We start from the raw sequence: 18,204 nt of genomic DNA, 5'->3' as shown, positions 1-18,204 counted from the left end.
AATCCAAGGAATTTATTACCATGCTTTGTGAAAAATGGTAAAAGGATTTCTTCAGGTTGAAATGAAAAGACACTAATTAGTGATATGAAAATATACAAAAGCATTCAACAGACTGGTAAAAGTAAACACACAGATTTAGAAAAATCGAATTCTTTAACAGGATGGTGTGTTAATTTCCTAACTGGGGTATAAAGATTAAAAAAAGTATTAAAAGTGGCTACTATAATTGGTTAATGGATATACAATATAAAAAGAGGTAAACTGTGATAGAGATAAACATAAAAAGAGGTAAAATGTGATAGATATTCAAAGAGTAAATAAGTAGAGCTTTTTTTTTTTTTAATTTTAAATTTTTTTATTTTTTTTGTCTTTTGTCTTTTTTTTTTCTTGTTGTTGTTGTTGTTGCTATTTCTTGGGCCGCTCCCGCGGCATATGGAGATTCCCAGGCTAGGGGTTGAATCGGAGCTGTAGCCACCGGCCTACGCCAGAGCCACAGCAACGCGGGATCAGAGCTGTGTCTGCAACCTACACCACAGCTCACGGCAACGCCGGATCGTTAACCCACTGAGCAAGGGCAGGGACCGAACCCGCAACCTCATGGTTCCTAGTCGGATTCGTTAACCACTGCGCCACGACGGGAACTCCCTAAGTAGAGCTTTTTATGCAACTAAAGTTCTAGCAGCTTAAAATGGACTGTTTTACTTGTTTTACACAGGCCTCATTGTACCCACAAAGCAAAAACCAAGCAAAGATTCACAGAAGATAGAGAAGCTGAGCATACTGCCAGTTTACAAAGAAAATTACAAATTTACATAGGCACTGAAGAAAAAATAAACAATGGAAATACAGAACAACCAGATGGCATTATTAAGTCCTCATACATCAATATTTATGCTAAATGTAAATGTAGTGAATTCAGCAATCTAAAGGCATGGTGGCTGGATGAATTAAAAAAAAAACCCATTGAGAACTATGTCTAGATACTCATGTCGCAACAGAAGAAAGGGTGGGGGAAAAAATTGTAACTGCAATGTATACATCTAAGGATGACCTGACCCCCTTGCTGTACAGTGGGAAAATAATAATAAAAAAAAAACCCAAAAAAAAACCAATTATATGTCTACAACACTCATTTCAGAGGCTCAAAATGAAAAGCTAGTAAAAGACATTTCATTCAAATGAGTATCAACAGAAACCAGAGGTAGCATACTTATACCAGTATTAAACAATCTATGGTTAGCTGAATCTGTGAATGCAGAACCACAGATATGGTAGAACAAAAGATCTGAGGTAACTATGTATACGGAGAGCAAACTACGAATTACACAGTTTTTCCACTGTGCAGAGGGTGAGTACCCCTAATCCCCATGGTGTGTAAGGATTGACGTATATACATGACCAACACTGGTGGAGCACCTAAAACATAAGCAAGTAGTAATAGCAGGAAGGAATGAACAATAATAACAGTGAACTTCAAAACCCCAATTTCAGCAGTAGATAAATCATCCAGACAGAAAATCAACAAGGAAACACTGGACTTAAACCATACCTAAGTACAAATGGACCTACAGATATTTATAGGACAGACATTTATTCCATCCAACAGCTGCAGAATACCTATTCTTTGCAAGTGTACATAGAATATTCTCCAGGATAGATCATGTAATAGGACAAAAGTTTTACTAAATTTAAGAACAAAATCATACCAAGTCTCTTTCCCAACCATAAGAGAGTAACTCTACAAGTCAGCAAGAGGAAAGTCGTAAAAATTTAAGAGTATGTGAAAACTAAACACTAGACTCCTGAGAAACAAAGGGTTCAAAGAGATCAAAAGGGAATCAGGAATTATCTCAAAACAAGTGAAAATGGATATTCAACACAAAACATATGGAATGCCATGAAAGCAGTTCTGAAAAGAGGCTTCTAGTGTATATAAAGAAGTTTCAAATGCAGAGAGTAAGAAAATAAAAAGATGTCACATAGACAATCTAACTTTATACATCAAGGAATGGAAAAAAGAACTAGCTAATAAGCCTAAAGATGGAAAGAAATGACAAAGATCAGAGTAAACATTAAATGAAACAGAGACCAGAACAACAGAAAGGAATAAAACTAAGAGCTGGTATTTCAAAAAGATAAAGCTGACAAACACTCAGCTTTACTAACAAAAAAAGAGGATTCAAAACCAGGAATGAAAGCGACATTACAACCGATACTACAGAAATACATAGTATCATAATAGACTGCTCTGAACAATTTATGCCAACAAACTGTATACCTAGAAGAAATGGATAAATTCTTAGAAACACACAGCCTATCAAGATTGAATTGGAAAGAAATAGAAAATCTGAAGGACCAGTAACAAGTAGAGAGATTAAATCTGTAATCAAAAATAGGAATAAATGGTTTCACTGGTGAATTCTACCAAACATTTAAAAAAGAATTAATACCAAAAGGAGAAACTGAGAAGTTATATAATAACAGTGGGGGATTTTAACACCCCACTTACATTGATGGACAGGTCATCCGGACAGAAAATCAACAAGGAAACACAGGCCTTAAATAATACCCTAGGCCATTTAGACTTAACTGGTATTTACAGAACAATCCACCCCAAAGCAGCAGAATATACATTCTTCTCAAATGCACATGGAAAATTCCTCAGAATAGATCACATCTTGGGCCACAGATCAATCCCTGGTAAATTTTAAAAAATTGAAATATTTCAAGTATTTTCAATGACCACAACGTGAGGAGACTAGAAATCGACTACAAGAAAACAAAAACATGCGTTCCTGTTGTAGCTTGGCAGTTAACGAACCCAACTAGCATCCATGAGGCCTTGGGTTCGCTCAGTGGGTTAAGGATCTGGCACTGCCGTGAGCTGTGGTGTAAATGTTGCAGATGCTGCTTTGATCCCCCATCGCTGTGGCTTTGGTGAGGGCTGGTGGCTACAGCTCTGGTTGGACCCCTAGTGCCATGAGTGCGGCCCTAAAAAGACATAAAGACCAAAAAAGAAAAACAAACAAAAAACCCACACACTTCTGGAAGCCAAATAATATGCTAATAAATAACTAATGGATCACTGAAGAAATCAAAAGACATTTAGAGACAAATGACAGTGAAGATATGACCATCCAAAACCTGTAGGACACAGAAAAGCAGTTCTGAGAGGGAAGTTTATAGCAATACAATCTTATCTCAGGAAACGAACATCAAAAAAACTTAATGTAACTTTACACCTAAAACATCCAGAAAAGGAAGAATAGACAAAGCCCCAAATTAGTAGAAAAAAAATCATAAAGATCAGAGCATAAATCAATGAAATAGAGACAAAGAAAACAGAGAAGATCAATGAAACCAAAAGTTGGTTCTTTGAAAAGGTAACAAAACTGTTAAACTTTTAGCCAGACTCAAATCAAGAAAATAAGGGAGAGAGTTCAAATCAATAAAATTAGAAATGAAAAAGAAGTTACAACTGACACCACAGAAATACAAAGCAACTACAAGCAACTATATGCCAATAAAATGGACAACCTAGAAGAACTGGACAGAATCTACAAAAGTACAACCTATAAAGAATGAACCAGGAAGAAATAGAAAATATGAATATAGCAATCACAAGGACTGAAATTGAAAATGTGATTTAAAAACTTCTGAAAAACAAAAGTCCAGTACCGGATGGTTTCATAGGCAAATCTATCAAACATTCAGAGAGGACTTTAACACCTATTCTTCTGAAACTCTTCTCCCAAATTGCAAAGAAGTATATACTCCCAAGCCCATTCTATGAGGCCACCATCATCTTGATACCAAAAAGATATGACAAAAAAATAAAATTACAGGCAATAACACTGATGAACACAGATCAAAAATCCTCAACAAAATATTAGCAAACTAAATCCAACTATATATTAAAAAGATCACAAACCATAATGGGATTTATCCCAGGGATAAATAGGCTGGCAGCTGTAGCTCCAATTTGACCCCTAGCCTGGGAACTTCCATATGCCATGAGTGTGGCCCTAAAAAGCAAGAGAAAAAAAAAAAAAAAAAAAAAAAAAGGATGGTACTGGCACAAAAGCAAAAATATAGATCCATGGAACAGGACTAAAAGCCCAGATATAACCCCAAGAACCTATGGTCAACTAATTCATGACAAAGGAGGCAAGAATATAATACAATGGAGAAAAGACAGTCACTTCAAAAAGCAGTGCTGGGAAAATTGAATAGCTACAAGTAAAAGAATGAAATCTGAACAATCTCTAAAAGCATACACAAAAACAAACTCAAAAAGGATTAAAGACCTAAACGTAAGGCCAGATACTATACAACTCCTAGAGGAAAACACAGGCACAACACTCTTTGGCACAAACTGCAACAACATCTTGTCTGACCCACCTCCTAAAATAATAATAATAAAAACAAAATAACCCAGTGGGACCCAGATAAACTCTAAAGCTTTTGCATAGCAAAGGAAACCTTAAAAAAAAAAAAAAAAAGGAAAAGATAACCCACCAAATGGGTGAAAATCTTTGCCAAGGATGCAAATGACAAGGGCCTAATCTCCAAAATACACAAACAATCCATACAACCCAACAACAACAAAAAACACAATCGAAAAATGGGTAGAAGATCTAAATAGACATTTCTCCAAAGACATATGAAAAAGACACATGATAAAATGCTTACATCAGTATAAGAGAAATGCAAATCAAAACTACAATGAGATACCATTTCAGACAAGTCAGAATGGCTATCATGAATAAATCTACAATTAACAATTGCTGAAGAAAGTGTGGAGAAAAGGGAACCTTCCTACACTGCTGGTGGGAATGTAAATCCGTACAACCACTATGGAAAACAATATGGAGGTTTCTCAGAAAACTAAATACGGAACTACCACATGGCCCAGTATAACCATTCCTGGGCAAATATTCAGACATAACATTCATTCAAGAAGATACATGCATCTGTATGTTCATAGAAGCACTATTCACAATAGCCAAGACATGGAAACACCCTAAATGTCCAATGACAGATGAATGGATTAAGAGGTCATGGTACATATCTACAATGGAATACTACTCAGCCATAAAAAGAATGAAATAATACCATTTGCAGCAACATGGATGCAACTAGAGAGTCTCACACTAAGTGAAGTCAATAAGAGAAAAAAATACCATATGATATCACTTACATGTGGAATTTAAAATATGGCACACACACACAAATATGGCACAAATGAACCTATCTAGAAGAGAAATATAGACAGAGAACAGATTTGTGATTGCTAAGGGGGTTGGTGGGAGGCAGTAGGATAGATGGGGAGTTTGGGGTTGGTAGATACAAACTATTACATTCAGAATGGATAAGCAATGACGTTCTACTATATAGCACAGGAAACTATATCCAATCTCTGGAGATAGAACATGATGGAAGATAGTATGAGAAAAAGAATTTATATATATGTAAAACTGGATCACTGCCGTACAGTAGAAATTGATACAACACTCTGGGTCAAGTATTAATGCCAGTCCTTTTCAAACTCTTCCAAAAATACTACTACTACTACTACTACTACTAAATCCAAAGAGGAAGGAACACTTCAAAACTCACTTTACCAGGTCAACATTGTCCTGATGCCAAGTCAGATAAGGACAGGACAAGAAAACTATAGACTAATTCTCCTAATATACTACAGATGCACAAATCCTCAAGAGAATGTTAGCAAACCAAATTCAATATCACATTAGCAAGATTATACACCATACCAAAGTGGGGTCCATCCTTGGGATATAAGGATGCCTCAATATAATATGATTTTTAAAAAATAAAAAATCATTTCATCAGCTCAATAGATACAGAAAAAGAATTTCACAAAATATAACATCCTTTCATGAAAAAAACGCTCAAGGTATTGGGTATATGTAAGAAACATACCTCCACATGACAAAGGCCATATGTAAAAAATCCACAGCTATTATCATGTTCAATGATATAAGTATGAAATCTTTTCCTCCAGATTAGGAACAAGACCTAATCTTGTGCCCATTCTTACCACTCTTATTAAATATAGTACTGGCTAGCTCAAGCAATAAGACAATGAAATAAAAGGCATCCAAATGGGAAAGGAAAATTTAAACTGTCATTACCTGCAGATGATATTATCTTACATATAGAAAATTCTCAAGATTAAACCAAACAACTATTAGAACTAATGAACCAATTCAGTAAAATTGCAGGATACCAAAGGCAATATAAAGAAACCAATAAAAATCACACTAACAAAATATATCTATAAAAGCAATAAAACTATCTCATTCACAATAGCATCAAAAGACATCAAAATACCGAGGAATAAATTCCAAAGTAAAAGACTTGTATGATGAAAAGTACAAGACTTTGATAAAAACTGAAGACACCTACAAATTCAAAGTATTCCACAAAAAAATTCCAATGCCATTTACAAACAAAAAAATAGAAAAAAAAATTCCTAAAATTTGTATGTAACCAAGAAAGATCCCAAAGTCTAATCACTAATGAGAAGGAAGAGCAAAGTTGTAAATATACTTACTTATTTCAAATTATACTACAAAGCCATAGTAATTAAAGCAGTACTACCATAAAAATAGACAAAGATGAATGGAACAGAATAGAGAGAACCTAGTAATAAACCCTTGCATTGTGGATCAACTAATATTTGAGAAGAAAATCAAGAAGAGTCAGTGGAGAAAGAATGGTGTCTCTTCACCAGTCTTGGGAAAGACAGCCACATACGGAAAAATGAGACTGGATGCCTTTCCTACACCACTTACAAACATTAACTTGAAATAAGAGTTAAACATTTAAGACCTGATACTAGAAAGATACTATTACTAGGAAGACAAAAATAAGGAAAAAGCTCCTTGATACTGGTTTTGCAATGAGACACCAAAAAGTACATTAGACACCAAAAAGTACATCTAAAAAAGGTAAAATAAAACAAGCGAGACTATATCAAACTAAAAAATTTCTGCACACCAAAAGGAACAATGAACAAAATGAAGACAACCTACAAAATAGGAAAAAGAAATTTCCAAACCACATGTCAAAGAAGTGGTTAATATTAAATACATATAAAAATCCCATCCAACTCAATAGTGAAAATAAATACATAAAGCAAATAATCTAAAAATGGACAGAGGAACTAAATAGATATTTTTCCAAAGAAGGCATACAAGTGGCCAACAGGCATATGAAATATGAAAAGGTGCTTGACATAATGTTAGAGGAATGCTAATCAAAATCATTATGATATATCATCACCTCATACCTCTAAAATGGCTATATCAAGACAACAGGAGTTTCCGTCATGGCACAGTCGTTAATGAATCCGACTAGGAACCAAGAGGTTGCGGGTTCTATCCCTGGTCTTGCTCAGCGGATTAGGGATCCAGCATTGCTGTGATCTGTGGTGTAGGTTGCAGATGCGGCTTGGATCTGGCATTGCTGTGGCTGTGGCTGTGGCTGGCACCTAAGTTCCGATTAGACCCCTAGCCTAGGAACCTCCATATGCTGTGGGTGTGGCCCTAGAAAAAGGCAAAAAAAAAAAAAAAAAAAAAGACAACAAATAATAAGTGGTGGTCAGAACGTGGTGAAATGGTACCTCTTATGCACTATTAGTGGGAATGTACAATAGTTCAGTCACTATGGAAAACAGTATGAAGGTTCCTCAAAATATTAAAAACGTAACAAACATACACTCCATCACCCCCACTCCTAGGTATATACTTAAAGAAAATGAACAACTTTTCAGAGTACTGAAAAGATATTTGCATACCCATGTTACATCAGAATTATTCACAACTGACAAGACATAAAAACAACCTAAGTGTCTGTCAACAGATGAATAAAGAAACTGTAGTATATATACTCAATGGAATATTATTTGGCCATGAGAAAGAAGGATATCCTGTCATCTGCAAAAAAAATAAGATGGTGGAAATCATTAATGTGAAACAGAACAAAGAAAAAAGAATGAAAAGAAATGAGGACAGTCTAAGAGAACTCTGGGACAACTTTTAAAGGCACCAACATTCACATTATATGGGTGCCAGAAGAAGAGAGGGATAAAGGGCTGGAGAAAATAGAGGAAGAGGTAACAGCCAAAAACTTCCCAAACACAGGAAAGGAAATCACTCAAATACTGTCAGCAGAACAAATACCATATAGAACAATCCCAAGGATAAACACCTCAAGACACATAGTAATCAAATGATCGAAATTAAAGACAATGAGAAAATATTGAAAATAGCTAGAGAAAAGTAAAAAGTAACATACATGAGAAGCCAAATAAGGTTGTCCGCTGATTTTTCAGCAGAAACCCTGCAGGCCAAATGGTAGTGGCACCTAAGTGATGAAAGAAAAAATTTCCAACCAAGAACACTACCCTAGAGGGCTCTCACTTAGATTTGAAGGTGAAATCAAAGCTGTCAGAAAAGCAAAAGCTAAGAGAATTCGGCACCACTAAATCAGTTTTACAACAAATATTGAAGGAACTTCTCTAGGTGAAAAAGGCCACAACTAGTAACAAAAATACTACAAATGACAAGGCAAACAAATAGCAAAAATAAGAAATCACGCACAAATATGATACCGAAACCAGCCGTCAGAGAAGAGGAGGGTACAAATTCAGGATAGTGGAGATGCATTTACAAGTATGAGACCAGCAACTTAAAACAATCTTGTGTATTTATATATAGACTCCTGTATCAAAACCTCATGATAACCACAAACCAAAAACCTACAACACGTACACATATGAGTAAGAAAAAGCAATCTAAACATAACACTAAATATAGTCATCAAGCCACAAAAACAGGGAACAAGGGAAGAAAAAAGACAAAAATCCAAAATGATTACTAAAATGGCAATAAGAACACATACATCAATAATTACTTTAAATGTAAATGGACTAAATGCATCAACTGAAAGACATAGACTGGCTGAATGGATACAAAAACAAGACCTATATATATGCTGTCTACAAGAGCTCTACCTCAGCTCTAGAGGCTCATACAAATTGAAGGTGAGAGAATGGAAGAAGGTATTCCAGGGAAACAGAAATCAAAAGAAAGCCTGAGTAGCAATACTCATATGAGACAAAGTAGATTTTAAAACAAAGATGGTTACAAGAGACAAAGGACATAATGTTCAAAGGATCCAAGAATATATTACAACTGTAAATTGATATGCACTCAACATATAAGGATACTCATTTTTTTTTAATTTATGGGGGGAAAGAAACAGCAATAAAATTTAAAACATTCAAAACTGAGTGTCAGAAGTAGTACTCTATATTAATGGAAACTGATAAAAGAGACCCTGAAGTTTCTAGGTTGTCCAGTATAACCCTTCAGAAAATCAATCACCTTTCTTCAAAGGAATAAAGTTTTTCATTTTGGCTGCACTAAAATTTAAAGAACTAAGTTCAGTTTTATGTCATGAGTCTTGCCTAAGAAAAGCTAAAAGGAGGAGGAATGAGCACCTTATTATTATTCACAAAATGTGATAAATCTTTTTAGGATGAAAGTATAGCTGACTCCTGAACAATACTGGGTGGGGTTAGGGGCACTAACTCTCTATGCAGTTGAAAATCCACTTATAACTTATAGTCAGCCCTCTGTATCTGAGGTTCCTCATCCATGAATTCAATCAACCAACAGATCATGGATTATGTAGTACCATAGTATTTACTGTTGAAAGAAATATGTTTTTAAGTGGACCTGCACAATCCAAACCCATGTTGTTCACAAGGGTCAAATTTATTAAACATTATGCATTAGAGATTATACCGATAAATGATTCAAGGCTACTATTTAATAGTTTTATTTCCAAATTCTGACACATTCTCTATTAGAGACAACAGGATGCTCTTACCATTTCATTCATGAACAAAATAATTCTGCAGATTGTTCATGTTTACTTTAAACTTTTAGACAGACTCAAAATTACTGAGAAGAGGCTATCAAGACTTTATATTGAAGTTTATTCAAAAACCTACCCATTATGCACTGCAGCTCTAGGATCACTGCTGCTCTTTACTTTGATCATCAGTAGAGACAGGAGAAGATGAAACATTGCCAATCCAAAGCACAAACGGTATACAGCTTTATAGCCAACCAGAATATTACAAGGGACCACTCCTTTCTCATTCTCACAAAATCCAGGAATCTGAAAAACAAAAACAAACATTTGTGATCTAGGATTTTTTTCAAGTAAAAATGAAAATTCCTGTGTAATTGAACAGTTTAAGGTTTAGAAAATTGAAGTTCGTTTTACAGTTTACACTGAAAACGTAATCAAGGCTAGAACATTTTCATAGGACAAATTTAACTTTTTTTTTCACTTTATGTGAGTACTGGATAAACTACAAATAAATGCCAATCCTAAAGTGGATGTTTGACTTGGAGACTTATTCTAAGTTTTTTAAAACTTGCATACCACTGTGATATACTGAATCACATGTCTAAAAGAAAAAAAATCAAAGTTTAAAGAATTACAGAGTAAATAATTAAATCAGTTTCTAAATACTAAAGAGAACAATGATGGCTTTTCAAAGCCAACACTATTTAAAGTCATTCTGCATTTTGGGCACTTATTCTAAAAGCATTATTTCTGATAATGGATGGATCTGGATTAACAGCATAATGGCTGGTGTATTTTGAATTTAAAATCTTGAAAAAGACTGATTATGGTTTCAGAAAACCATACTGGAATCAGAGTAAAAGAAAGTATTTAAAAATATTTTTAGGTAAAATAAATGAGGAGATTCACTATTCACATGTATCAGAGTATATCACTGCCTCTAGGAAATATTAAAGCAAACCAATATGCTACAAATGGTAACATGTACCTTTAAAACCAAGAACCTAATATCATACTCAAGCTAATGGAATTGTTACTTCTTTTGCTAGTTTCTATGCAGTCTGTAAACTCTTTCCTGGTCTCACTTCAATCCTACCTTCCCAACCCAGTTTAACATTATGGCAATATGTACTTATCCATACTTGTAACATGTATTCACTAACACCCTTAATTATCCAATGCCCTTAAATGACAGCAGCACATTACCTGGCCAACTTCCATCATCAAATTTCAATTCAATCACCTGTATTAGGTAAAGCTGCCACAGTATCAACCTCCAAATACAGTGGCTTAAGAAGGCTACATTTCTTGCTCATGTGCATAAACATAGTTGACTCTAAATAGTCAACTAAAGAATGCAGGCTGTGAGAGAAGCCACCATCTCAAACGATGTACAGGTTGTGACAGAGGGGAAAAAAAAAAAGAAAAAAAAAAGAACCTACAGCAGCAAGTAGAGGTCAACGTGTATCACTTATAACTCACTGACCAGTACTGGAGACATGGTCTTATGGTCTTACATATCACAAGTATTCTAAGAAATGCAAGTCTCTATGACCTGCAGAAAGCAGAGGCAGAAATATTTGGGGATTAGAAACATTTGTCAACTAAACCACTCATACCAGCAGTCAACTGGATCCATGACAAAACCATATGAACACCTTTTGGCACATCTTTTGCTTATACCCAGGACTTGAATAACATCAACTGAACATCTACATTGGCCATGTAAAATGTGAATTTCACAACTGTAATAAGCTAATTTCTGAAATTTACACCATTTTTCCTCATGCCAAAGCCAACCCCAAGCAGACATTTATAACTTAAAATGGAGGTCATCTGACATAAATACTCTGTCAACCTCAAATATTTTATTGTTATTCATCTTTTCTTGGAGGAAAGCTAACTTCTATAAGCCTTCTTTTGATCACATTCTTCCTCATGGTTAGATCCCTTACAACTACCCTCAGTATTCAAATGATTAAATCTTCCTATCCTAAAAGACCCTTTCTTTTAACAGCCTCCCTTTCATTAAGAAAATCCTCAAATAAGCAGTTTATACCCATTTGTTACATTTTCTGATAGCTAGCTAGCTAACTTCCTCCCACTTTTTCTAGCTCCAGCACTCTAAAAATACTGCGTTTTCAAGACACGAGGCACATACTGGTTGTCAAATCTAGAGGCTATTCACACTCTTTCACCTCCCCCCCCCGCTACCCCAAAGACATTATAACACCCTACTCCTAAGGCCTACAAAACAAGTATTTGGTTCTTTTTTTTCCCTACAGTTCCTTCAGAGGTTCCCTTTTCTCCACCAACCCCCTTAGGAGCTTTTGTCAAAGTTCTAGCTCCGCTCACTCCAATAGTCTTCTTCAGCATATGCTATCATAGTTTGAATTTCATCTCTATCCCTGATTTGAGTTACACATCCATATTTTCTACTTCCTGCTCAATACACTGCAGAACTCCTAAGCCAATGTATTAGAAACTTTATTTTCCCCATCTCCTTTCACAAACTGACTCCTAGAAAAAAAAATTTTTTTCCCTCCAAAATAAAACACCCTAAAAAAAAAAATCCTAAGTTTACACCAAGTTTCCTCTCAGTTACCCATATCAGAACCTTGTTCTACCACTGTCAATGTTGAAATCCAGATTCAGTCAATTCTACATTCAGAGAATCTATTGCAGGCCCTCTATGCACTTCATGATTATACCATTCCAACAGCCTCCACACTTTAACTGCTTGCCTTCTGTCTTAATTATCAGATAAATCTTCCTAAAGCATACTCAAAAAGGTTTTATTCCCATTCTGTTTTTCAATCTCTGCATATCAAAAGTTATACTCATTCTTACAATGTCCATTTTTCCATGAGATCCACAGTGATTCTGATATTTCCCTGGTTAGAATTATTTATTTCCTCTTAGTATCACAGAGTTTAATAAACTGCTTTTATTGTTCGTCTTTTCTAAAGGATTATGAGCTACTAAAATTGGAATTAACTGTTATTTTACTTTATACAGCATCCTGTTTACAATACACAACAAGCAGTCTTGTGTGTGTATATATATACACACACACATATACACACACACACACTAAGGTTCAGTTAATCTTTTTTTTTTTTTCTTAAAGACTAACCTTATTCAGTTGTTCTTCCATTCCTGGTATCAACATTACACAAGCTACACACACTCCAACAAGCAAAAAAAGGGCATAGATCAACCTAGTTACAGTGGAGTTGTTTCCACTTGGACAGCATCGGCACAGCAAACACGGGGCACTGCCACACAAACACGGTATCTGGAGAAAAGAACATTAAAAGTCAGTATGGTTTAAAATGATACAGTGAAAAATTTACACTCTATCTACTCAAAAAAGAAAGGACTGAAGAAGTTAATTAGCAAGATATTTGGGTCACATATATTCTCTATAAACATGAAACTTAGTGACTTTTGCGTAAAGATGGAGCAAAATAAAACAAAAATTGCTTGCCCTTTATATCAGACAAAATGAATACTCAGTTAAATACTTAGTTCATCCAAAAAAAAAAAAAAAAAAATCAGCAGCAGCAACTAAAGTTTAGCTGAAAAAAGAAATGGAATATTCATAATTAGCTGATCTCAACTCCTGTTTTTTAACCCCCAGAAATCATGCTAATGAATTCATACAAGTCTGAGATTTCTCAGATACCCCAGTGGAGGAAATAAGTGAATTCACATTCTTGTCTTTGCCCTCTTCCGACTTGGGGTGGTGTTAGCACTAAAAATTTCTATTAGAATTGGGCAAAATAGAGTAAGTGAACAACTGGCCTAGCTAGCTAGCATTCTCTAACAGACCTCCACATTAACCAGCAGTATATTCTAGGAGAAAAAGACAGCTCCTTAAGCAGGAGAGGTTAAAAGTATTTAACAATATCTCCGAAATGCAAATTGAAAGTATTCTCATAAGAACTGAATATAATCTAGGCTGAGTTCCACATACCATCAGACACCACAGGAAAGAAGTATTGTAGAAGACAAACATACCGTAGCAATTCTACCCTAGGTAGAATCAGGGCCACTTATACTAAATTTCACTAAGATAAAAATAAATGTCATGGCAACAATAAAACATACTTTAGCAAAACATACAAATAAATGAATACCCCTCTTAGAGGGGGAAAAAAAGGCATTTGAAAAATCCTATCTGAAATAAAACAATCAGTAAGAAAAGGAAATTCCCTATAATTGGCTCACTTGAAGCAAAAAGGAGAGCACAAAAATGAAATAGGAAAAGAACAAGATGAAAAGGACGATTGCAGGGCTCTGAAGAAATGAGGAGAAAAACAAGTTTAAAACACTAAAGATTAACTATCATGAAACAAAAGGGAAAATGCTGAAAACAAAATTACTGATGGATAAGTAAAGCTTGGGATAAGTACCACACTTTCAGGCCAAGACAGAGTAATAGTGACCAGACTTATCCTACTTCCATGGGAAAAAACGAAAAAATGTTTTTTCAGACAATTAACAGCCATTGTATGATACTAATTTCTGAGAGATGAAACAACATTAGTGCTATGATTGGCCCAATTTTTCTGCCTGGTTTCCAGTGCAGGGAGGGGAATTTAGACAGAAGGGAGTAGTCTATCGACTTGAGGAGGCAGAGCTGAGACAGAAGTGAGAACTCAGCAAAGTGAAAGCAACTACAGTTTATAGGGCAGAAACAAGGAGGAGAAAGTTACATAGAGTGAGATCTGCAAAGGCTTCAACTTGTGTCTTTAGCAGGATATTGATCAGTACATGCAATTGATTAAATTACTCTGTGTATGGGGAGGGTGGGGGGGAGAGTGTGTGTGTGCAGGGGGAGGAACAGAGGTGGGGTTGGTATTACTAGGCAGAGCGGAAAAACTTTATAATCATGAGGCCCTAGTAATTATAGGGCTATTATGATACAGTATGGGGGAGGGTAAATCAGTCATAAGGCTAAGGGCCACTCCAGTCTCAAAGACTAAAAGCAAACATTGAAAAGATCAAATTCTCTTCAAATAACTCACCTATGTCTAAGAAAGGGCCCAAGGATATTTTTTAAAAGTACAAGATATCTAGCACCAATCAAGGTAACATTTACAACATCTGACAATAAATTGTTGGGCATGCCAAGAAGCTATAATAAAGTCAATAAATCAAAACCAACCTGGAAATTAGGCAGATGACTGAATTCAATTATAAATAACAACACTCTAATGTTGCTGTAACTATACTTTGCTCAAGTAGAGAAAAATACAGTATATTGAGGAAAGATGTGAAAGATAATTTAAAAGCTCTATATTAAACTTCCAGAGATGAAAAATAAGATGCCTGAAAAGTGTTTGATAAGACGCTGCAGAAAAGACCAATGAAACTGAAGATACAGCAAAAGAAATGATGCAAAATGAAAAAGATATAAAGACTAGAACAAAAATAACAGGATTAGTGTTGTGAGAAAACTTCAAACAGCCTAATACACATGAAATTGGGGCTCCTGAAGGAAAGAAGAGACAGGAGAGCCTTTTTGAGGAAATAATTGCAAAATGTTCCTAAATTAACGAAAACCATAAACTCGCAGACCCAACAAACTCAAAAGCCCATGCAAAATAAACATAATGGAAATGCATGCCAAGTCACATCATAATCAAACTGTTTAAAAACAATGATAAACAGAAAAATGTTAAAAGGAGGCGGAAAAATAAAGGAATATTACATAAAGAAGCAAAAATAAAGATCTTAGACTTCTAGTAAAAAAACTTTGCAAGCCAAAAGTCAGTACTGAATGAAAATAATTGTAAACATGGAAGTTTATAGTCAGAAAAAAATATCCTTCAGAGTTCCTGCTGTGGCACAGTAGGTTAAAGATCCAGCATTGCTGCAGCTGTGGTGTAGGTCACAGAGGCAGCTCAGATTTGATCCCTGGCCCAGTTACTTCCATAGGTAGTGGGTGTGGCCAAACAACAAAAACACCAAAAAAAAAACCAAGGGAAAATGAGGACATTTTTAGGCATAGAGAAAAGAATCCAAAGCTAACCAACTTAAACTGTCAGAAATGTTGAAGGAAAGCTTTCAAGCAGAAGGAAGGTTACACTAGATAGACATGTGGATCTACACAAAAGAAACGAACAAAGGAAATGATAAGTATGTATTTATTTTCCTTATATAAAAAAGGTTACTTTAAAAGATAATTATCTTTTTAAAACAAAAATAACAGCAATGTATTCTGAGTAGTTATAACAAAGATGGGGTGTTCCGTCATGACTCAGTAGTTAACAAATCCAACTAGGAACCATGAGGTTGAGGGTTCAATCCCTGGCCTTGCTCAGTGGGTTAAGGATCTGGCGTTGCTGTGAACTGTGGTGTAGGTCGCAGACACGGCTCGGATCTGGCATTGCTGTGGCTGTGGTGTAGGCCAGCAGCTACAGCTCCGATTAGACCTCCAAGCCTGGGAACCTCCACATGGCCCCAGAAAAGACAAAACAAACAAAAAACAAAGATGGAAGTAAAATGTGTGACAATTACAATTAAGCTGGAAGAGGAGACATTCAACCATACTACCCTAAGGTTCCTAAATTAGAAATAAAGTAGAGGAGTTCCTGTCGTGGTGCAGTGGTTAACGAATCCGACTAGGAACCACGAGGTTGCGGGTTCGGTCCCTGCCCTTGCTCAGTGGGTTAACGATCCGGCGTTGCCGTGAGCTGTGGTGTAGGTTGCAGACGCGGCTCGGATCCCGCGTTGCTGTGGCTCTGGCGTAGGCTGGCAGCTACAGCTCCGATTGGACCCCTAGCCTGGGAATCTCCATATGCCACGGGAGTGGCCCAAAAGAAACAGCAAAAAGACAAAAAAAAAAAAAAAAAAAGAAATAAAGTAGATATGACACAAGTGTGGATAGTAGTAAGTTAAAGAAAAACACTATAAACCCTAAAGTGACCTCTAAAAAACCAAAACAAAGAAATACAGCTAGTAAGCCAAAAGATATAAAACAATACTAAGAAATGGCTAATTAATCCAAAACAAGGCAAAAACTAGGGAAAAGGGACAACGAATAGGTAGGACAAGCAGGAAACAGATGGTTGATTTAAGCCCAAACATAATCAATAATTACGGTAAGTATAAGAGGACTAAATACTCCCAATTAAAAGGCAGAGATTTTCAGACTGAATAAAAGATTAAGATTTAACTATCATTTCTGCAAGAAACCCACTTAAACAAAGACACAATTGGTTAAAAAAAAAAAAAAAGACAAGGGGACATACAAGGAGATATGGAATATTCAGAGGAGACATATTTCTGCATCTAAGAGAATTTCAAATGCATCAAGGAAAAATTAATGAAACTGAAAAGAGCAACAAACAAATCCACATTTGTGTTTTCATTAACTGAAATAGAACAACAAAAATCAACAAATATATAGATACTTGAACAACATTATCGATCAATTGTACCTGACATTTAGGGAACACTATCTAACCAAAGCAGAGTAAATTGTTTTCAAAAACACAGAGAACAATTAACTAAAGCAGACCATGTTCTGGGTCATAAAGTAAATCTCGATAAATATAAAATAATTCAAGTCATACATGTATTCTTGGCCTACAATAGAATTAAACTCTGATTAGTAACAGAAAGATATCTCTGGAAACTAAAATAATTAACATAGTCTAATTAACCCACAGACAAGATATCAAAAAGGAAATTAGAACCAAAAAAAAAAAAAATCACATTTTTGGAATTTACCTAATGCAATGTTTAAAGGAAACCTGTATAATCATTAAGTGGCAATACTAGATCAAATATAAACATATGGGCAATTTTATTCAGTAATTCAACAGCTTAGAAAAAATGGACAAACTCCATGAAAAATCCAAACTACTAAAAATCATTCAATGAGAAATATGTAAGATGAACAGCCCTGTATCTATTAAAGAAATTTGTAGTTAAAAACCTTCCCAGGCATAGATGGCTTTGCTAGTGAATTCTATTAAACATTTAAAGAAAAAGTCACACCAACTCTACAAATTCTTCTGGAAAACTGAAGAGGCAAAACACTGATACTAAATCCAAAGACATCATAAGAAAACAACAGACCAACACTCTCTACGAACATTAAAAAAAAAGAAAAAAAGAAGAAAGACTTTAACACCTTGTCAAGTATGAATCAACAATGTAAGAAGTATTTAAAGATTTCCAGTTTCCATTTCCACAAGTAGAGAGCACAGAAACCACTACTCCATCCCAAAAAGACTAAAAAAGTCAACAACTCTTCTAGGATTCATGAGCTAGGTGAGA

General features: G+C 35.2%; 1 protein-coding gene across 5 annotated transcripts in view; it reads right to left on the bottom strand.

Moving 5' to 3' along the window:
- SERINC1 (serine incorporator 1) overlaps positions 1-18,204 on the bottom strand; it is a 42,136-nt gene that overhangs the window by 11,596 nt on the left and 12,336 nt on the right. For all 5 annotated transcript variants that reach the window (XR_014839839.1, XR_014839847.1, XR_014839854.1 and 2 more), the window contains exons 2-3: positions 13,046-13,207; positions 10,046-10,215 (exon numbers count right to left, since the gene is read on the bottom strand). Coding sequence is in view for 1 of the 5 variants with exons in the window: in XM_013992615.3 (XP_013848069.2) it covers positions 10,046-10,215; positions 13,046-13,207 (332 nt within the window). In the remaining 4 variants the exon portion in view is untranslated. The remainder of the gene's footprint in view (positions 1-10,045; positions 10,216-13,045; positions 13,208-18,204) is intronic.

This window comes from Sus scrofa, chromosome 1, assembly GCF_054392235.1.
Source record: "Sus scrofa isolate SSC_HxYL_T2T_F1_AM1 chromosome 1, Sscrofa_HxYL_maternal_Yorkshire_Landrace_v2.0, whole genome shotgun sequence".
Taxonomy (NCBI): domain Eukaryota; kingdom Metazoa; phylum Chordata; class Mammalia; order Artiodactyla; family Suidae; genus Sus; species Sus scrofa.
The sequence above is the reverse complement of the archived record's forward strand: the minus strand, read 5'-3'. Positions and strand labels throughout refer to the sequence as shown.